Source organism: Quercus lobata, chromosome 10 (genome assembly GCF_001633185.2).
Source record: "Quercus lobata isolate SW786 chromosome 10, ValleyOak3.0 Primary Assembly, whole genome shotgun sequence".
Lineage (NCBI taxonomy): Eukaryota > Viridiplantae > Streptophyta > Magnoliopsida > Fagales > Fagaceae > Quercus > Quercus lobata.
In genome coordinates this window covers 49,428,735-49,452,106 of record NC_044913.1, presented here as the reverse complement: position 1 = coordinate 49,452,106, position 23,372 = coordinate 49,428,735, and the positions used below count along the sequence as shown (strand labels likewise).

The following is a 23,372-nucleotide window of genomic DNA, read 5'->3' as shown; positions in this document are numbered from 1 at the left end:
TGTATCAAGTTTCTCACAATAGGAGGAGACACACCTCTCCACACCTGGTTTATATCATTACATTTAGCGAAATGGGCCAACCCAGAATACCATGGACAATATGGCCTAGACCTCCACTGAAATCCTTCGCCAATATTCGTTGAACAATTGAGAGTGAATCCGATTCAACAATAACTTGATGCAAGTCCAATTCCCTTGCAAGCAAGATCCCCGCCTTGACAGTAAGCGCTTCAATCTCATCCATCAAGAAGCAACCAGGGAGAACTCTACAAAGAGCAGCAACAGCCTCTCCTCTAGAGTCCCTTATTACCACCCCTATACTTGACCCCCTTCCTTCATTTGCAATTGCCCCATCAGTATTTATCTTGAAAACCTCAACTTGAGGCTTTTTCCAGCTAACCTCACAGTCCGAAGGACCTAACATACAAAACTTCACAGCTTCTTTATAATCAGAGAGCATACTAACTGCATGATTCCAGACTTGCTCAGCCCTCTGATTGATCGCCTCAAACACTCTCAAGTTTCTATTATGCCAAATTGCCCAAGCAATCACTACCAACAACTCCATGTCTCTAGGAGTTCCCACATCTAGCAGTTTAAATGCCAAATAAGAAAAATCCATATTTTTAGCCCCAATAACAGTTGGACACTCCTTCCACAGGTCCCATATTTCCTTTACACCACCACATTTGAAGAGAGCATGGTAAATAGATTTATCCTCTAGACCACACATGAGACACATACCATCCATATTCACCCCTCTTTTCCTTAAATTTAACACGGTTGGCAAGGCATTAACACAAGCCTTCCAAGAGAAAATTCTTATTTTTGGGGGGATCTTTAATTGCCAAATCTGCTTCCAAAGAGGAGTTCTAGGATCACCATGAGAACTCTCACCACATTCTGATGAGTTTATCACAGTAAGGGCCACGTAATACGCACTTTTCACTGAAAATTCCCCCCTTTTGTGCCCTACCCAAATTATTTTATCCTCTAGAAGACTATAGCTCAGCGGAATATTGAGAATTGTTTTAGCCTCAATAGGGAGGAATAAAGACTTTAGGGTGTCAACCTTCCATCTTCTAGTATCCTCATTAATTAAGGCTGAAACCGTAGGGAAATCATCAAAAGGCCGAGGAGGAGATATTACCTTATAAGTTGTTGGGGTGGGTAGCCACTTGTCCTCCCAAATATGAATGAGCCTTCCATTGCCTACTCTCTAACGGGTACCCTTCCAGATCACTTCTAGGCCCTTGAAAATACTCCTCCAAGTATATGAAGGACTGTATCTCAAGTTTGAATTTAAAACGTCTCCATTTGGGTAGTATCTAGCTTTAAAGACTTTGGCGCAAAGGGAATCCGAATTTGACAAGAGTCTCCATTCTTGCTTAGCAAGCATTGCTAAATTAAAAGTTTGGAAGTTACGAAAGCCTATACCACCATTTGACTTTGCTTTACACATTTTTTCCCAACTCACCCAAGCAATCTTTGACTCTTCTTGTCTTTGCCCCCACCAAAATTTCCTTATCATTCCTTCAATCTCCTTACACAACCCTTTCAGGATCAAGAAGTAACTCATAGTATAGGTGGGAACTGCTTGCGCCACGGCCTTTATTAGGATCTCCTTTCCTCCAATGGACAATAATTTTCCCTTCCACCCCACTAATTTCCTCCTAACTTTTTCCTTCACTTCCGCAAACACCTCAGTTTTAGATCTTCCAATAATGGACGAAAGCCCTAAATATTTACCATGCCTAGTGTCTTGCATTGGGCCAAGGATGTTCAACACCGCACACCTTTTTTCGTGGGGAGTGTTATGACTGAAGAAAACAGATGACTTCTCAGCATTTACTTTCTGACCAGAGGCAGCTTCATAGAGCTTAGGATCTCAATGAGTTTATGGCACTCTTGATCATTAGTTTTGCAAAACAGTAAACTATTGTCCGCAAAAAATAAATAGGTTACCATAGGGCATCCCTTGCAAATGGAGATTCCACTTAACGATTGATTCCTAGCTGCATCCTTAATTAATGATGAGAAACCATCTGCACATAATAGAAACAAGTAAGGAGATAAAGTATCTCCTTGTCGAAGACCCCTTGTAGGGAAGATGCATCCGTGGACTGCTTCATTGATAATCACAAAATAAGAAACAATAGTAATGCACTTCATAACAAGTTGAATCCATTTTTCGCGGAAACCCATTTTTTCCATTACATTTCAATGAAACCCTGCTCCACACGATCATAGGCTTTACTCATATCAAGCTTAACCGCCATAAAATTTTCCTTCCCCTTCTTTTTATGTTCAAGATAGTGCATCAACTCAAAAGCAACTAATACATTGTTAGTAATGAGCCTCTCTGAGAGAAAAGTACTTTGATTTTCAGATATAATCTAAGGAAGGATGTTTTTTAGACGGTTTGCAATTACTTTAGATACCAGCTTGTATAATACAATGCATAAGCTTATCAGCCTAAAATCAGACATCTTGGATGGACTATTGATTTTTGGGATCAAAGTAATGTTGGTTCTATTTATATCAACAATTAACATATTAGAATTTAACACATTCAAAACCATACACACAATATCATTCCCTACCACATCCCAATATTTTTGAAAGAAGATAGTAGACATACCATTAGGTCCTGGAGCTTTTGTGGGGTGCATTTGTTTCAGAGCGGTCTCCACCTCATCCCTTGTGAATGTTGAGATTAGTCTTTGGTTCATCTCATCAGTTACTTTGGTGGGGATCGTATCTGTGACTTCCAAAATTCGGCTAGGGTGAGAAGTAGTGAACAACCTCTTAAAGTAAGAAATAGTCATTGCAGCAATACTCTCATTTGTATCACATCAATTCCCATACTCATCCCATATGTCGCTAATAGTATTTTTCTTCCTCCTCTGCAAAGCCTTTGAATGGAAGAACTTTGTGTTGCGATCCCCTTGACCATACCAAAGAACTCTTAACCTCTGATGCCATAAAGTCTCCTCACAATCAAGCAGATCATTAATCTCCCTTTGTAAGCTATTTATCTCCTTCCCCATGATTCTGTTTCTATCATGGAGAGATAGATCATTGAGAGCTTTCCTTTTGCTCTGAATTTGCTTGGGCATATAACCAAAAACTGACTTATTCCATCTCTCCAAGTCTACTGCATAGTTTTGAAGACTTGTAACTATGCCTCTAGGTGTACCTTGGTGCAAACCCCCTTCTCAAGCATTTTTGATAATTTCCTTACACTCCTCTTTTTTTTGTCCACATTTCCTCGAAGTGGAATCTACGCTTTCGAGATGGTTGTATCGCAATGGAATCGGCAATCAACAGAGCACAATGGTCAGAAGTTGAATCTACCAAATGGAGGACTCTTGTTCCATTAAAATAGCTAATCCAATCATTGGTGGCGAAGAGCTCTATCTAATCTCAAATATACATGATTTTCCCTTTCTTGCATATTACACCATGTGAAATCAGGACCGCTATACCCTAGGTCTTTAAAACCACAAGCATTAACCACTTCCCTAAATCCATCCATTTGCTTTTGATACCTTGGAGCTCCCCCCCCCCCCCCCCAACTTTTTCCCCCCAAACAGAATCTCATTGAAGTCACCATAGCACAACCAAGGGAGTTTATATTTTTTGCTCAAAGCCCTAAGCTCTTCCCATGACTCCTTCCTTCTATGGGCCTCTGGATTCCCATAAAAACCTGTAATTCTCCACCTGAAACCCAATCTTGTTCTATAATAATCGCATCAATAAAACTTCAAGAATATCCTATAATCTCCAAATCAACTTCTCTTTTCCATAACAAAGCTAAACCTCCACCCCTACCCTTTTGAGGCACAATAAGTCCATTAACAAAATTAATTTTTTCCATTACTTTTTTCATAGCTTTCTTCTTAATTTTTGTTTCTAACAGAAAAACAATTTTGGGATCCCACCGTTGGACTAATTCGCCCAACACTCAAGTTGTCCGAAGTTTCCCAAGCCCCCGGCAATTCCAACCTAAGGCTATCATTGCTCTCGACGGTGTTGCCTAGCAGCCATTGCCGTTTCTTCACAGAAAAGAATTTTTTCCTTACCTTCACCATCGTAGCTTTTCTTTTGGAGCTGGCCTTCACTTGCTACCAGCACCTCTATGTTCTCACATCTCTTTGTGCCCACTAATATCTCCTAAGTTTTCATACCAGCACCTTGGGCCTTTCCAACCTCCCTAGCAAACTTTTTTAAATTCACTTTACCTGCCCCTCCTTTTCCTTTACTTGGGTCGACTTACACAGCTCCACTTTCCTCATTTTCCTTATTCAGCTTGAGCTTAAGAGGACTGCTTACTTCTTGCTCCTCTTTATTGGGCTTTATAGCCTGGCCCATAAGTGACAGCTCTTCCCCATTTGATTTGAATAACTCTTTGACTAAACCCCTTTTAGTTACCTTTTGTGAAGAACCGGGCCCCTTATTCTTGCTTAATTCGTGCTTCTCAGACCCATGGTTGTCCCATCCACTTTGATAACTTTCTACACACACGTCTGACCTCACATCATGCCTCCTTTTTTCAAAATTTTCCCTTTCCTTGAGGTTGTCTTGTCCACCTAGGCTACCACTCCCTTTATTATTATCTTGAACGGAAACCACCAACTCCCCCGTGGCTTGAGACTTTTTCCCGGACTCACCTTCGCTCCTTTGCTCGTGACTGCTACTCCCTAAGGCTTTGGATCCTTCATTTGTTCCTTTCGGAGAACCCCCTGCCCTCATCCATTCTCCATATTCCCATTCCAATGGTTGCTTCTCAATCACCATACCACAATGCTTTTCATCATGTCCAATTTTTAGACAGGTGAAACAAAAAGTGTGCAATCTCTCATATTTAAAGGAAACCCAGCATCTTTCTCCATCCATATTTGTGACATATCGACCCCTTCTTAGTGGTTTCTTAATAGGCAAATCAACCCTCACTCACATAAATTTAGCATGGTCTGCTTGCCATGACTGTTTGTCCACCTCAATGACTCTTCCTATCTTGCCACCAATATCTCGTCCAGCTTCTTCAATCATATGCTCAAACGGTAAGCCCCAAACTTGGATCTAAAATGGTGCATGAGTGAAGACCAAATTGGCTAATGATAAACCTCTCCTCCACTGGCATAAGAGCAAATTAATTTCAAAATTCCAAGGCCCACTTCTCTCCACCCACTCTAACTGATACATTGAACTAAATTTGAATTGCAAGATATTATTTCCAACCTCAACTATTCTAAGATCAGAACCCATCTTCCATGTCGATCTCAACGTATTCTTAAGAGCTCTCTGATTTTGATTGCGATCTGCCAGCAATCTTCCAAACAAGCTCAGTGCACATTCTTCCCGCAAGTTTGGTGTGCTGTTAGATGAAATGAAAATATCTTCCTCTTCTTCTTTAGTAAGCTGTAAATTTTTCAGGCTATCAATAATGGTATGCTCCATATCATGTAGAAAACAGAGTTAATGTAGAGAGAATAGAAACTAGAAAAGGATGAGAAAAGACCCTTAAGCTTTGACACCTAAGGGATAAAAGGCTTGCTTCATGACGAGAGAGAAAGAGCTCCTACAGGGGAGAGAGAATGTAAGGTTTTCTCACCTTGAAGAATAAGCACAACAAACCACTACTAAGCGGTTTTTGGTGTAGGCTAAGTTTGAATCTCAAATATCTTATTTAATGACAAGAGACTTTACCAATTAAAAAAATTGGAACTTACAAATTTCTGTAATTATTTGGTTAGCATATGTTTGGTTGCTACATATATTTACATACGATAAATGCATCAATTTGGTTCCTAATTAGCTGGATATATATTGTGCTCTTCTAATGTCAAAGTGTCATTTAGTGATTAGCTAATGTTAAATTTATTTATAAATATATATATATATATATACATAAAAAAAAAAATTGTTGAGTATGAATCTTTTGCTGTGCTTAATGGTTTATTCTGAAAGAAATGATATGTAAAAGTTAGGAGAAAATGGGCTTTTGCACCTTTTTTTTTTAAAAAAAAATTCCAGCATTTTGCCTTCTTTCCCAAACTAATTAGGGAAATGCTCATGTTTTGAAACTAGATTTTCTAAAAATTGAGTTTCAATTTAAAACTCGATTTTTGGATAATCAAGTTATAACAAACTGAAAATTAAAAAAAAAAAAAAAAATTTGTATGGAACTCGAGTTCATGGAGCTTGAGTTCCATGCATTTTTTTTTTTTTTTAAAAGTTTGATTGCCCCATATCTATAGCTGCGTTTAGGGAGCCCTATAGTGGCGTTTTAAATGGAACTCAAGCTCTATGAACTCGAGTTCCATGCAAGTTAGTTATTTATTTATTTATTTAAGTTTGATCGCCTCATACCTATAGCTGCGTTCAAGGAGCCCTATAGTCGCGTTTTAAATGGAACTCGAGCTCCATGCAAGTTTATTTATTTATTTTTAATTTTGATCGCCCCATACCCATAGTTGCGTTCAGGGAGCCATATAGTGGCGTTTTATATAGAACTCGAGCTCCAAGAATTCGAGTTCCATGCAAGTTTTTTTTTTTTTTTTTTTTGATCGCCCTATACTCGATTTTCTACAAATCGAGTTTTACATTGAAACTTGATTTTGAGAAAATCAAGTTTCGAAATAAGGGCATTTCCCTAATTAGTTTGGGAAAAGGAGCAAAATGCTAGATTTTTGCGTGAAAGGGGCAAAGACCAATTTTCTCCGTAAAAGTTAAAGCATTATTCTTTAGAGGAATTTTTTTTTTTTTTTTTTTTGGAGAAAGAGAGAGAGAAGAAGAAGATCCATCCTATCCAAAAATATAATAGCATTTGTAAAATTAATTGAGTAAGATCCTAATCACAAACAAAATCACATTATTGAATAAAAAATTAATATTTGAATAATTAAACCCTTCCCGGTGACACCATCACCACTACCTTCCCCTAGTGCCCACAAATTCTCTACACCACGGGAAAAGAAAAAGAAGAAAATTTACAGCACTGCTGAGTTGACCACCATCCACTGTCCCCATATACAAATCTATAGCTGCATAATGTTATGTTTATTTTATGGGTCATGTTAATGAATACTCTTAGTGCAATTGTTAATAAACTATAATAAGAAAGTTTTGACACAACTTTTATGAAAAATATAAAAAGTTGTCAATAATATTTATTGTTATATCCTTCTCCCAATAAAATATTTCTGAAAATAGTTTCTAAAACTGGTTAACATTTCCCTTAGTTATTATTTTAAATGTTTCATGCATAGTTATTAAACCGGACCATACATTGACCCGGTCTATGAGCTGGGTCATTGAGTCACTAGTTCAACCAGTGGGTCAACAGTCAAACTGCATGATCAAATAACAAGATTTTAAAAATTATATTTTGAGAAATCATAGCCTAAATATGTAAATTAAAAAAAAAGAAAAAGAAAAAAAAAAGGCATATGCCTAAATTAAACTTGCCATTATAACTCAAAATCAATGTTTCATAAGCAATAGAATTAGAAATTCTTTAAAATTCACAAGGAAAATAAGCAAATGTCTTAAGATTGCAACAAAGTTTTTGCTAAATAAAATCTTGTTACATTTCTAAAAATTATGTATATTAAATAAATAAAAAGGAAAATCTCAAACTTTAATGCGTATTTCTCTCAATCTCTCACACATTCACACTGTACACGACAAAAAAGAAAAAAAAAAGATGCTTAAACTAAAAAGCAATCAAGAAATAAAGTATGTAAATACAAAAAGAAAAAAACCTAAAAATAAGATAGTTAGTGGCATAGAGTTATATGGTCATACTTACATGCTAATTGTTGGCCAAGTACACCTATTCAGGCTTCAAAGCATAAAAAAAAATTTATGCACAATAGCAGCCCATAGCAGTAGGTTTTGAGAATTATAAAAACTAAAAAGTGAAACAATGCTTTTTTTTTTTGGGATATTAATTTTTAGGTTTTTTCTTGTTTACATTACCACATTATCACACATTTAAATAAATAAAAAAATCAATAAAGTGAATCTATTAGTATAATTTTACATAATTCACAAACCCAGCCAGGTTAATAATACCCAGTTGAATCACACGAGTTGCTTAAAACCCATCGGGTTGCATTGACTGGGTCACATATTTTTCCTATCCAATTGATCACCTGGCCTGGTCAGTGCGCCAGGTCACCAGGTCACTGGTTCGACTGGCCAGACCAAATTTAATAACACTGGTTTCATGGTAACAATGATATTGTGACCGAAATTGTTATTGAGATTTTGACTCAATTAATTTGTATATATAATATTTTATTATTGGGTGGGAGGATAACTTAACCAATCCTTGAGGAGGAATGAATAATTTTTGGACAAGTAGAGGTAGTTTTGCATTCATTGAGTACCTATGTTGCTTATTAGAGCAATTGCATTAGTTCGGCCAAATCTTTCCGTCTATTTTACACTAAAAACCTTTTTTTTTTCTTTCTATTTTACACTACCACTTTTTCCAAAGTACTCACATCAGTTCATCTATTTTACAATCCCCTCTATTTAAATAATAATATTTTTTAATTTTTAATTATTATTTTATATTTTTATTTTGTCCCAATCTTTTTATCTTTTCTTTTGTACTTATCCTTTTTTCTTTGTTCTTATCTCATTTCTCAGAGACTCAGACCAACCTTTGTCCTTCTTTTACTTCTTTCTTCTTCCTTTCACGGTAAACTCCTTCATTTCCTCATGGTCAAATCACCTCCCTCCACAAGCATCTTCTTCTTCCTTTTCCTCTCATGGTTAAATCATTTATCCACCACAAGCACCAATCTCCACCATTAGAACCACAAGAATCAAAACCCGTCATCACTAATCTCCACCACAAGAACCACAAGAATCAAAACCCACTAGCACCTTTCGATTAGATCTCCTCTACCTGTGTTCGACCCTTAAGCTACCTCAAGCATCATCTTTGCCACAAGCATTGACCCACAATGACAGATGCACATGTAGAAAATCGTTCCAATCAAGCACCGATCTCTGCCGCCAGCATCAAAACCCATTCCCGTTGACCTACAAGCATTGATCAAGCACCGATTGTTCCAGTTAAGCACCGATCAAGCATCGATCGTTCCAGTCAAGCACCGATTTGTCTCTCTGTTGGTTTGTCCGTGTGGGTTTGTTTGTGTGTGGGTGTGTTTGTGTATCTCTGTGTTGATTTGTCTGTGTAGATGTGTTTGTGTGTGGGTGTGTTTGTGTGTATATGAGGAAAAAGAAGATGAGGAGAGGAGAAGTCACTGAGTTCGTTGTGTACAGAGAAGAGAGAGAAAAAAAGGTGCGAATGTGAAATTAATAAGATAATAGGATACACATTTACAGTAATTGTGCATATATGCATGGTTACTGTAGCAAATTTGTAAATATACATAGTTTTAAAAAGACTGATGTAGAAGATTTTTGGGACAAAATGTGTAAAATTTGTTGGTTTTTGTATTTTGCAAAGTTTTACATCTACTGATGTGGATGCTCTTAGCATATATAAACACATAACCGACCTTTGGGTATTGGCTTTACATGGATATTTATGTGGGATAACAGAACCATTTGGATCAAACCCCCCAATAATATTCCTACTAAATCCTTTTGTTTTTATGATCCTCGGATAAGTTTCCTACAAGCTTCGATTTGAAATTTTCCCTCAAAAAATTTTTCCCTCAATTTTTTTTTTTTTGAAATTTGTATATTGATTTTATGATATTTAGGATAGCCAGTCCATGTCCATCAATGATGACCTTAACTTAAAGCTACAGAGACCATCATACCTTGCAAACGTGCTTTTATGAATTTTAAGGGACCGTTCGGTAAGAGATTTCTAATAACGTTGTTTAAGTGTTGTAGAAATATGTATACTATTTTTTACTATAGTACCAAATAGACCTAGTTTCAAAAAAAAAAAATATATATATATATAGACCTTAAAATTCTTGAAAAATGAGCAAAGTTTTGGTATCCAGACAAGACTTGTGTCTAATGCATTAATGTACTAGACATGTTGAGATATGAACACATGTTCAAAATTAGATTCCTTGATATCCAACTTGCTTACTAAAACTATGTATTAGGCCAACAAATAATAATTAAGGCCCAATAGTTATATATATTTTTTAAAATTTCCAACGACTATATTTTCCAATAGTCTTTTTTACCCCCTTTTTTTAGCTGTCATATTTTTCGAAACGTACATAAAATCATTTAATTGGATCTTGTAGGCCACTTGCAACAATGATATAGCAAGTTGTATGAGCATCTAAATTTAACTTTCATTCTCGCATTATTTATTTATGGTAGGCTTTATTGTAATTTTGAATCTATCAAATCTATGTTAGTTTTGAAATTTATCAATATATACAATTTAGAATGGATTTATTCGGTTCTCAAAAAAAAAAAAAAGAATGGATTTATTCATTAATTTTTAGTAGTTTTTTTTTATTCTTTTCTTTCTTTAGTGATTTTGGATTATTATTATTAATTAACTTATCTTTACCCATTCAGACTAAAAAAAACTTATCTTTATCTTTACCTCTTTCTAGTTTTTCTTACCAAAAAAAAAAAAAAAAAAACTTTTGTTTGATAACCAAGAACCACACATTTCAGATCTCACTCCCATCTGCCCTCAAACGCAGAGAGAGAGTTTTTACTAGTTCCTCAACAAGAGAGAGGGCACTTTGATATTTCTTCACAAGCCTTCACGAGTTCTGTAGAACTTGTTTCCAGCACTTGGCCTCCACCATGCAAAGTCGCATTGTCCGCTCCATTATCATTCTCGCCACCACCAAGAACATGCAGCACAGATGGGTCAGATCGACTTCTCTGTCTTTTTTTCCCCCTAATTTGATTAGGTTTATGAGAACAAGATTTTGATTTGTGATCTGTATTGCCTGTTTGTGCTTTGATTGTGTCTCCCTCTTGAGTTTAGAGACATTTGAGAGAAAGGAGGTAGATTGAAACTTGTAGCCGTTGAGATAAGCTTGAATATGTTTTAATGGGTTTTTGTTAAATTTTTTTATTCAGTTTAATTATTTTGCTGATGAACAGTAGTTTTCAAAACAAGAGACATTAGCATCTCCAATTATATAACTAAATGCATAAAAATCTCTATAATAAAGAATGACACCATAAAAATAGTCTCTAATAAACTCTATACTCAGAAATTTTTTGGCTCATGAACAGTACCTCATCAAGTCTGATGAGTTACTGTTTATTTTTCAAATGTTTTTTTTTTTTTTAATAATAATCAGGTATTGAATAAAAAAATGTTAGAAGATGTGTAGTTGTTAAAAAAAGAATAAATAATGAATGAAGAAATAATATTTAAATGAGATAGAGAATGTGATAGAGAATCTGTTGGAAAATGTATTTAAAAAAATATGTAGTTAAAAGGTAAAAGTCACTGTTTATTTTCCAAACAATACAAAAATTTGCCTAATCTGGTGGAGATGCTTTTAGCAAAATTTTTTGGCTTATTAACAGTAACTTAAAGAGTTTGTTGGAGTAGTGTTTTTGTGGGTTTACTCTCCGAATTAAAGATGATTTTGAGTTTATAGAGTTTGTTGGAGTTGCTCTTATAAATGGTAACCGTTGGCAGACAACTCTAAATAGAGAATGAATCTCCAATTTTGGACATGCACGACTATCCAATCAAACCAAGAACATCGATTCTCTCTCATTCATGTGAGTTCTTTTTTTTTTTTTTTTTTAAATTTATTTTGAATTGTAGTTTTGTAGAGCTTTATTAATTTTTGAGATATGTTTTTCAGTTTGGACTGTAGGAGTGAAAAAATTGTGATTGGGAAAGTTATTTTAAATTAGTTCAAATTGCAAAAAATAAATTTGATGAGACCATTCTAAAAAATTTATCAGGTCCACAATTAGTTAAATTTAACATACATTATAATTTATTTCATTTCAGCAATTATTAAGAACAGAAATTATAAGTTAAAACTATCTCAAAAAAAAAAAAAAAATAAATAAATTTCATTTGCATTTATTTAGAGAGCGGAAAACAAGAAATCGGAAGAAGTTATTGTAGTTGTAAGGGCATTTCAACTTAAATCTGTGGTTACAACAAGTTGACAATAACTTACACTGCACAAATATGTAGATCCTGAGTCCACTCTGCTTGTGTCTCTTCTTCCAAATGTGGAACTGCTCGTCGTGGCGCTGGTGTCTCTTCTTCTTCCAGATGTGGAACTGCTCGTGGCATTTGAAATTTTTCTTTGAGGTCCAAATGCTCTATCAAAAACCAGATATGCGTAAGAAACTCCCCACCTTTTCGTAGTTGTTGAGCGTGACTAATTCCATTACAAAGTGCTGCAACATGAGTTAGGGTCTCAACCCAAAACTTAGTCAAGAGCTCCCATTTTTGTTCTTCCTTCTCTCTCAATTTTCGTGCAACCAGATCTGCACATGCTAGCAAATCGGTATCTAATAAATAGCCCTTGACAGACTCAACATGGCCAGGTTCTCTTTTGAGGTAAACCCTCCCGTCAGTTAGACGTGACGTTAATTCTTCAAAAACTCGGGACATCGATGATCCTCTGCAATGTTTGAGAAGATCCCCAACGTGTCTACATGAAGATTGAAAGTTCACTTTTACACTTCCCATTGAAAACATGTAAGGACAAAAGGCAAGTATATACATTATGTACTCTGATATCTCCTTAATCACATGTCGTTTATCCGCTTCTGCATTGCTACCCTTATCAGTGTAAAAGCAGAGTTCCGTGGCAAGGTGCCAGATGATAATGCTCACATCAAGTTCTACAAATATGCTTCTATCCTGAGTTAAGTACAGGACATTATAGTCTACAGAAAGCACTGATTTATAAACATTTGGGTTTTCCTTAATCTTGTCCCAGACCAAGCTTTTCAGCTCATCAGAGACCTGCTTGTTGGTCCTATAGAAAAGCATCTCTAGTTCCCTACTTATCCTTGGCAATATGTGACTGAAGAACAACACTCTCAAGTCAACAAAGAATTTTGGGGTTCCATGTAGGTCAATTCCAGGATTTTTGGAGCAAAAGCTAAGCATATTGAATTGACCCATTGTGTTTGACCACAATTTATCATTACTGACAAATAATGAGAAAAACGGATTAAGCTTTTCTAACCATGGGCATTGAAGTCCCTTATTAGAGGAAATATGTAAAATCACAGTATATGTCTCTATAAATAGAGCTCCACCCAGCAGTATGTAAGTGATAATCAAATCCACTTTCAGATCTCTTTGTCTCTCCTTTACGATGAAGAATACAAACACGCAAAAGATGAAACAACGAGTGATGCTGCGAAAGATGCAACCCCAACTCCTATAAAACAGAGGAGCCTTGGTGTAGAAATAGTCATATGCATGTCCGAGTTCAATTTCAATCCTTTCGAATGCTCTTCGAAAATCATAACTTTCAAATTGGCCACGGATGCCTTGTCGAAATGCAACCGGCATCTTCTGATATAGAAAGAGATCTCTGAATTTGCCAAAAGTAATAAGTGGGTCTGTTGTTGTACCACCATTGCTGATACCAGCGTCTACTGGAGGTATCTCATCAGCGTCTACTGGAGGTTTATTTGCTGATCGCATGACCCATATCCTTTCTACATACCTGATGAACCCAACAAGAATCATGGGAATAGTAAGAAGCGAAAGCCAGTTGCCCTTCAAAGATGTGTTAAAGATGTAGAATGTCACACATGATTGAACAACTAGTGCAAGAAAGTGCCTTAACCACAATTGATTGTCTTGTATCGCAAAAGCTGTGATTGTGTCCTGGCCGCCAAGGTGTAACAGCATAAATGGTGCCCAGAATGCCGTGAGCTCATTATGTACTTTAGGATTATTATTGCCAAAATTACGGTTTTTACTAGAAATGACACCTAGTGCAATTGTTGCCACTGAATCAGCCATGAGGTAGCAAAACCACATAAAGATGTGGATCCTTATTTTAACATTATATCTTCTTTGTCTGCCAAAGTGAAAGAGAGACAATTGCAAGGTGAGACTGAGAAGGACCAGCAGTCGTAGCTCCCAATTATTCCATACTTTCTGCAGTAACTCTGGAACCACTTGAAAATGCTTTCCTGTTTCCAGGAAAATCCAACTATTCAAAACTTCACCAGGATATTTAAACCAAAACATAATATTATGTTTTGGTAAGACATAACTAAGTTTTAGTTTGCATAGAACTCATCAAGGAGACCAAAAATGGAATAGAAAAGATAAAAGGTTTTGATAGAAGAAGTTTTTCTAAATTAAACAAACAATATGTTTTACATTAATATAGAATATATCGATTTTTTATTTTTTATTTTTTTATTTTCATATGAATGAGGTACTTTGACTGAAATAAGAACATCAATATTGTTCAGGTTGTTAGGTTTTAGATCCTTGTAAACTAGATTGTTTAACCTAATTAATTAACCTAGTGAATACTTAAGTTTATTATTCAGATCTAGGTTAAAATAAAACAATCATATCATGCAAAGTAGCAGAAAAGTAAATAATACAACGATATGATGACCTTGGAAAACCAAACTAATAAAAAGCCTAGGGAGGATTTAACCTAACTATTCTCAAGATAAAAAGCAAATTCATTAGAAAGAATTGAAGTTTACAATAAGATTTAGACCACTAACATTTTATTGCTACTACACGTAGAACTTACTACCATGACCCCATGATAGCTTCGAGTCTACAGACTACTTCTTTCCTTGGCCTTTGCAACACAATCACCCATACTTGTGACTTTGAGACACTACTCAAAGGTTTATCAACACAAACTCTCCTATCTGTGACTCCAAGACCATCCTTGAAAGTTTAGATCATCAGCACCTTTGATGACTATAGAAGGCAGCAACTTCTACAACAACGAATCTTGAGATTCTTCAAGAAATAACACCGATAGAAGATATGAGAGAGTTTTATGGGTATAAAACCCTAGATACAAAAGAGGCACACTCTTCTCTCTCTGAAAAGCCTTATAAAAACGTGCTTTGGGTTTCCTTTATATACTAGGCGAAGTAGATTTAAAACCCTAATCCTTTTTGAGCTTGAACTGTTGCTCGGGCTTAATTAAAATTCTGCAGATACGACTCTCGATCAACTGAGCCTGTCTGTCGATCGGTCGAACCAGGCAGATTTTGAATTCTTCTTTCTAGTTTCTACAGCTTGTATGTTATTGAATCTTGACTTGAATCACCTAGAGTATTGTCTAATAATATCTATAGACTCTATGATCTATATCTAGACAAGTTTGTGTTCACGATTTGCCAATTGCTCTAAACTTTTAGGACCTAACAAAGGTTATTGTGTGATTGTATAATGTTGAATGATGAGCGGAATTATGAAAAAAAAAAGAATATACACAAAATTTTATGTGGTTTGGTCTCATGGCCTACGTTTATGGTGAGAACACCCTTGAACGACTACATATTCTATATAGAAATAAGTCAATAACTTGAATATATAAATACATAAAGTATTACATTTTTTTACCAACAAAGAGAAAAAAAGAAATAGAAAAATACTGATAAGAGGTAAAGTGAGAAATGAAAATGTTGAGATGAAAGTAATAAATTGAGAAAAAAGTCTTAAATGATAATACAAAAGAGAAAAAATAGAGAGAGAGAGAGAGAGAGAGAGAGAGAGAGAGAGAGAGAGAGAGAGAGAGAGAGAGAGATTGCCGGCACTACCAAGGAGAGCTCACGACCATAGTATTTCTCTTGGTATTGTTTTGTAAGGAAAATGGAAATTAGAGATTATTTTTATGTAATGGGTTGAACGAGTTAAAATTTTGAATAATTAGGAATTTTTGTTTTTTGTTGAATAATTTGTTTACTTATTATTGTTTGGTATATTCTTGTTTTTGTTTGGGTTACTTTTATTGTTATTTGGGCTGATTTTTATAGTTGTTATTTTTAAGCATTTTTATTTTTTGGTTAAGGGGTTAAGGATTATGTTTGGTCTAGTCTTGTTTTTGGTTGGGTTACATTTTTTTTTTCAAGGGTTTAAGGATTATGTTTGGGGGACCAAAATTATTTTTAGAGTAATATTATGTCCATAACATTTTTATAACAAATCTTATTCAACAACTTGTTATTGGTGGGTAAAAAAGTGATGTCATTATTGTATATTCAAATTAGAATTAGTAATAGCTTATCATATAAAATTTAATGTAAAATTATTGAGAAAATTTTATGGATGTAGAATTATTTTTATTTTTGTTGAACCAAAATTTTTATGATTTTTAAATCATAGTGTTCAATATTTTTATTAAGGTGGTCAAATTGGGTTAGTTTAGTGAATAATATTTTTTTTGGCATATATATATATATATATATACACACACACACATTTTTTTGCAAGTTAAGGTGGTCCTGTGACCACCTTAACATAAATGTGAAGCCGCCACAGGCCACTTAATTGGGTTATAATGCATTTAACACTTACCCTCAAATTAAAGGTGAAAGCTTAAGTATTGAGTGTCTTGTATGAATAGCTTGATGCGGTGCCTATGTTGTTCGATGGTAAAATCTCTTGTATAGTTGTATATTGCCAACATAACACTAATAACAGAGATGACATTTGGTTGACATGACAGACATTGATCCTATGTCAATACCTTGATGTTTGGCTAGAATGATAGAGTTGGACCCTTACATAGAAGACAAACTATGTGCCTAGAGCTAACATGACAACACCTTACAATACCATGTGACTCTTATTTTTTGATGGGTTGCCATGTTTATGAACCCATGTGTCATTGGGATTTTGTTTATCAACCCGTGGGAGTTTGGACTAATACTAATTAAATTTTAGAGTTTTCAAAACTAGCTAATTTGGTTTCTATACCGAATTTGGTCATTAAACCGTTATTCATTTTTCTTCTCTTTCTTATGGTAATTAGGGTCTAAATTGACCAATTTTGTAAAGTTTTAGACTAAACTAAAATTCGCCAAAATCTCGAGGGTTAACTATATATTGCGAAAAATCACATCAAAACTCAGATGATGCCCATTTCTTTGTCATCCTTGATTAGGGTTGGCAATAACAACTCGGCCCGCAAGTACTCAACCCGGCCCGACCTAACCCGATAAAGAATATGGTCGGGTAGGGGTTTAAAAAAAAACCCAAAGCGGGTCCAGGTCGGGTCTGGGTTTTATTAAAACCCGGTCTAAACCTTGACCGCACCCGACCTGGTTAGCCTAAATGTAAAATTACAAAAAAACCTATATATATATCACAACCCTAACCCTAAAACTCATTTCTCTCTCAACTCAGCCGCTTCTCTCACCTCACCTTCATTGACTTTCACTCTCACTCTCTTCTCATCCGCCTCTCACGATCTCACCTAGTCATCCTCACCCTCACTCTCATTCACTCACTGACCCACCCTCACCCTTGTGAAGGAGCATGGATCTCGCAGTGGTTGTCGTTTGTCATAGAGGAGCACGAGATTGTTAGATCGAAGCATGGGATTGTTAGATCGGAGAGAGATGTAGTCATGTTGTTAGATTGGAGCACAGGATTGTTAGATCGAAGAGAGATGTGATGATTGGAGGAGCTCTTGGTCATGTTGAGGTCAAGCGAAGCCTAGGGGTGGGATTGATGGCTGAAACCACCGTCGATGGAGCTTTAGTGGTCTGAGTTCTTTTTCTTTTTCTTTTTAAATTTATTTGGGTTCATTTCCTCTCTCAGTAGTTTTTGTTTTTGGGTATTTATTTGAGGATTCAAATGACTCAATATGTATAGAATGCAATGCATGTGTATATTTTGTGTTGGTTTAGTTGACTATAGTGCCTGAGATTACTTTAAAGAATGTGAATTGGAGTTGATGTTTGTGTTAATGAAAGAATCAGTCCATAAATGGAGTTTTGTTTCTTCTATTTTTTCGTGTTTATTTATTATTTATTTTTTGTCTAAGAATCTGATTTCAGCAAGATTGATAACACAATGTTGATTGATTTGTGCTGCTGTTTGTGTTTGGGTTTGGGTTTTTTTTTTTTTTTTTTTTTTTTTTTTTTAAATAAGATTGGGTTGGATTGGGCCATGGATTAGGCCCAGAAGTGTTTGGATGGGGCCCGTGGGGCCTGTGGAGACCTGATGGGGTGGGTTTGAGGCTAAAAAAAAAAAAACCTGTTAACTAAACGGGTTGGGTCCAAGAAACGGGGGAAGGCTTGTAGGTCGGGTCTGGGCATTAAAAAACCTACCCTGAACCCGACCCGTTGCCATTCCTATCCTTGATGTCTTGGTGATACAGGACTACGGGAAGGTCCAAAAGTGGCTAAGTTGATCCTTTCTTAAACTTGAAGTGTTTGAAGGCCTTATTTCAATAGAGATCACTAATGTTCGCTTGCATGAGGACTCCATGAGGGTGTTAAGGCGATAAACTCAACTGTTTTTTGAGCAATGGTTGTGTACTCCATGGACAGTTCTTGAAGCTTGGTTAAGAGTGATTTGTTAATTTTAGATTTCATGCTTTTTGTGCTGACAACAACCTTTTCATTCTCATACACTCTGCTCATATAGTTTACCTGCTTCTCTATGTGGAAGATATTATCATCACTGGCAACCATCTTGCCTTTGTTACTGAGATCATCAAGTAACTTGGTGATTCCTTTGCTCTCAAAGACCTAGGTCCCTTGAACTATTTTCTGGGCCTTTAAATTGAGTACATTGCTAATGGTCTTTTTGTGCATCAATCCAAGTATGCTATGGACTTGTTATCTAAGTTTCATATGCTAAATTGTAAGCCTTGTTCCATTCCATGTGCTTTTGATCATCACCATGTGCCACCTATCGATCCTTTATTATCTGATCCCACTGCTTATAGAAGTCTTGTCGGGGCATTGCAATATTTGACCTTTACTAGAACAAACTTGTCTTATGTTGTTCAACAAGCATGTTAGTTCATAAGTAAACCTACTCAACATCATCTTATTTTTGCCAAACGAATCCTGAGATATTTGAGGGGTTCCTTGCACCTGGGTATACATTTCAAGCTTGGTCCTCTTGCTCTTTTAGCCTACTATGATGTAGATTAGGCTGAGGATCCAATTGATAAAAGGTCCATTACTGGCATGGTTGTTTTCTTAGGTAATTCTCCTATCACCTAGTCTGTAAAAAGTAGCCAATTGTTTCTAGATCCTCTACAGAAGTTGAATACATGTCTCTGGCAATCACTATTGTAGAATTGTATTGGTTGAGGATGTTACTTAAGGACTTGGGGGTTTATTTGTATCATCCTCCTATATTGTGGTGTAATAATGTTTTAACACTTGCTTTAACTTCTAATCCAATTTTCCATGCCAGGACTAAGCACATAGAAGTTGATTACCATTTTGTTAGAGAGAAGGTTCTTAATAGAGACATGCTTATTAAATGCATTTCTACTTCAAATTAGTTGGCGGATATTTTCACTAAGAGTCTTCCTTTTCCTAGGTTTCTTGCTCTTTCATTCAAACTTATGGGACTTCCTCCCCTTCTTTTGAGGGGGGATGTAAAGATAGCTACGGAAGAGCAAGCCCAATTTGTTAAAAGAAAGATCAAAACGACTTGTAGTTTAGGTATTAAAACACAAAACTGTGTGTAGCTTATAAGGTTATGTTAGTTGCTCAATTAGTTACATTTTGGTACACGTGTTCCAAATCTATTGGTCATTAGGAATTTTGTTAGAGGCTAGAGTGATTGGCACTAATCTGTTAGAGGCTATTAGTAGTAATCATTTGTATAAATATCCTAATCTTCTTATCTATTTAGTTAATCAAAGATTCAACAATTCGATTAGTTCTCTTAGATATTCTCTCTAGAACATTCTTTAGAAATTGCTTTCCTTTCAAAGCATGGGTTTGGCTGCGACAAAGGAGTTTGTGAGTGAACACGATTGTTTGGGTTTCCATGCTTGTGTAAAACAGTCTTGCCAAAATCGAATTTTGGCTCTGATTCCATAAGTCATTAAAATTGTTATGTGAATTTGTGTGAAGATTACATGATGAGCCGAAGTATGAAAAAGAGAGCACACACAAGGGTTTATATACTAGAAATAATTTGACTAATTTTAGACTAACGCAAAGTTAAGTTGCTTATTCTACAAGTACATGATCTTACAATTGGTTTAGGTCACATAGACCATTATATATCTAAAAAATACAAAAGCCATTACTAATCAATTGCAAAAATATCACACAGAAACAAAAAATAGAGAGCTATAGAAAATAGCAAGCTAAAAATCTAACACACTCTTACATTGGTCTAATGTCTAATATATCTCTTACAAACATGACTATATATTTTGCAAATCTAACTTTTAGATTACATGTTTTTTATGTTCTTAACATGCATGTCAAATTTCAAGCTAATCAGATGTTATTTACTATTCGATTTGTAACTTATTTTTCATGCACGATTTTAGACTACAAAAACTTGAAATTTAAGTATTTGATTAATGACATAACTATTAATTTTTAATCTTCGTAAAATTTTGCAAGCAAGGAGATATAATAAGAAAATATAATCCAATAATAAATTTATCAAAATTGACATCTAATAAAAAATAATAAGTAGAGATGTAGCTCTTAGCTACTCAAACTTTGTCATTTTAAAAGACAAAAAGTTCTTTTAGGTGAGGTAGGGTACGATTGTGCTCCCTCCCTTTATACCCCTCCCTTCACCTGTTCTATACTTGCAATAGTTAATTCTGAACTTAACATGTCTTCTAAGTAACTAAATATATATTAGCTTCCAAAGTTTAGATGTCCAATAATATCATTTTCTTTCTTCTTCTTCTTCTTCTTCTTCTTATTATTATTTATAATAAATACAATAAGTGGAAGAAGGGAATTAAAGAAATAATACTATTGTGCTATAAAACTTGACGATATCCACAAATAAGGGTGTGTAGCCAACCTGCCAACCCCCCAAAACTGACTCGACCTAACCCAACCTGTCAAGTTGGGTCAGTTTTTAGGGTTTGGTGGGTTGGGTTGGGTTAAAAATTTTTTTTGATAGCGGGTCAGGTTGGGTTCGGGTCATAAAATTCCAAACCCGACCCGACCCACCCATATATTTAATAATTTTTTTTTTTAAATAACTAGGTCTTCCTCCTATCCTATATAAAGTCCAATATTATTGTATAGTAGTTCATATATTAATGTATAAATGAGTTGGAATATTAGTTCATATATTAATGTAGATTTTGTTTATCAACTCAGGTGGCAAGTGTGATATTTTTTTTTTACTAAATTTAATAATAATAGTAATAAAAAAAATTGTCGAACCAATGGGTTCAACTCGACCTAAACTGACCCATGTGGATTGGGTTGGGCTTATGTGATGGGTTGGGTTGGGTTGAATTTTTTTCAACCCACCATGGTGAGTTGGGTAAAAAAACCCCCTTAGCTTGACCCAACCCAACCCATGCACACCCCTATCCACAACGTTTTTCTTTGCATTCAAATGTGATATATTACTGCAGCTCAAGGAAGCTTAAACAAAATGGGCTCATAATTCGGCCCTGTTGACTACTTAAAATTGTTGGGACTATAGTTCGACTCCCTACAACTGTTCTAAAAATAGGCTCAGGGTTTGGTGCTAAATGCCATAAAAATTTTTAGTGTCTTCCTAATCTCTAATTGGTTTTAAGTTGGAGTGACACAGCTTTTGATTTGACAAATGGTGTTAGAATAGAGCCACCAAAATCATGGGTTTGAATTGCAGGAGCCTCATTGTGAGGTGTGTAAAGTTGTGATTTCCAACTAACATTTGTTGGCTCTTATTCCGTGCCAAATTTGATTATAATTTTTTCAATCATTTCCCTGTATTTTTGTGGGTTTATTTGTAAGGGATGAGTGTGAGAGATTGGTGAAGAATCAAGATTCAAAGAAGAATCAGTGCAGTTCACGACTAGCTCGTGAGAAGAGTAACTTGTGAAAGGCCATGTGTGAAGCACATGACTAGAAGCCGAAATGTCATGCCAGAATGTCAAATTTGCGAGTACTTTACGAGAAAGGCCATCTCGTGAGGCACCTGCAAAACGTTCTGTTTGGCAAAATAAAAAGTGTTTTACCAAATTCTTTACCCACAATATATATGTACCCTCATTACCCACAAAATGTAAAGAGTGCTTTTTAGAGAGAAAACCCTAACATAAATACTTGAGAGTTAGAAATTATTATATCCACAATTATCTACACATTTTCTCTTAGTTTTTTCTACTCCTACCTCTCCATTTCTACATCATTGAGAGGTTCTTAGTCCAAATACTTACCTCACTCAATCTGAGTGTTAAGTTAAATATTGGTGCATTTGGGAAGCATTAGAAGGAGCCATTTAGTGACGGATGCAATTAAGCTGAATTGTGGGATCTGGAAAGCTAGTGAAGATAAGACTTCAAGAAGTCCGTTGGTAGCAGGAGTTTGGAGGGTTTAAGTACATGAGGGTAGACTAAATTTAGAGGGTCTTTTGTTATTCTTGTACTCCAACGTTATTCACTAGTGGATCGATTTGCGGAAAGGTTTTTCGCTGAATTCTTTAGTTTTCTCTTCGATAATACATCTTGGTGTTATCTTATGTTTGCATCTCTCTTTCCTACTCATTAAGCTTTCCTTTTATTGTTCATTGTGGTTGAATATGGCCTAGAATAGTGTTACCGGTTTATTGTGCATATTTACTCTTATTCCTCACTTTATTAAGTTAGAGTAAAAGCAATCTAGTTGTAATTTTAAAATTGGGGTCTGAACAAGCATTAGTGTGTTTGATATGTTCAAATCACCCAAGACACCAATTAATTCTTGGGTGATTATATCTTTGTGTTCTTTATTTTTCCGCTGCTGTGCTTGATATGATATTTCACTATTTAACCTAGATCTCATAATTAACCTAAGTAATCACTTAACTAATATATTATGTTAAACAATTTGTTTTAAGGACTCTAAATAAACAAACACAAACTTAACAAAATTTACAAATTTCCATCCAAATCTTGATTTTCTCTGTTTATCTTATATTTTTAAGAGTGAAAATGATGAGGGGAGTAAGTGCTACATAAAGGAACTAATCTCAAGTGTGTAAAAACTTTTCAAAACATGGGTAGACAATATTAAAAAGACTCAAACTACACGAAAGTAAACTAATTAACCTTAAACTATATTATATCTAATATTTTAGTAACATACCTGTAATAAGCATTATCCTTTGTTCAGCCTTAGAGATCTTGTTGATGCCACTTGGATCAGAGTTCTTTTGAGAGGGTGAAGCGTGAATCATTTGCCTTGCTCGATCGTTTATATATATATATATATATATAAATAGGACAAAAGTAAAAGTATTATTC

General features: G+C 35.3%; 2 protein-coding genes across 2 annotated transcripts; both read right to left on the bottom strand.

Annotated features, from left to right (window-relative positions):
* Positions 1-49: 49 nt before the first annotated feature.
* On the bottom strand, positions 50-751 carry LOC115964900. Its single transcript, XM_031084128.1, has one exon. The coding sequence runs from the start codon at positions 749-751 to the stop codon at positions 50-52; it is 702 nt and encodes a 233-aa protein (XP_030939988.1).
* Positions 752-12,130: 11,379 nt separating this feature from the next.
* LOC115964898 lies at positions 12,131-13,951 on the bottom strand. The gene has a single exon (XM_031084127.1). It carries the CDS (start codon positions 13,949-13,951, stop codon positions 12,131-12,133), a length of 1,821 nt encoding a protein of 606 aa, XP_030939987.1.
* Positions 13,952-23,372: the final 9,421 nt, after the last annotated feature.

Bases quoted from the DNA above. Each gene is read 5' to 3' on its own strand.
- LOC115964900 (XM_031084128.1), bottom strand. From the start codon at position 751: ATGGATGGTATGTGTCTCATGTGTGGTCTAGAGGATAAATCTATTTAC.
- LOC115964898 (XM_031084127.1), bottom strand. From the start codon at position 13,951: ATGGCTGATTCAGTGGCAACAATTGCACTAGGTGTCATTTCTAGTAAA.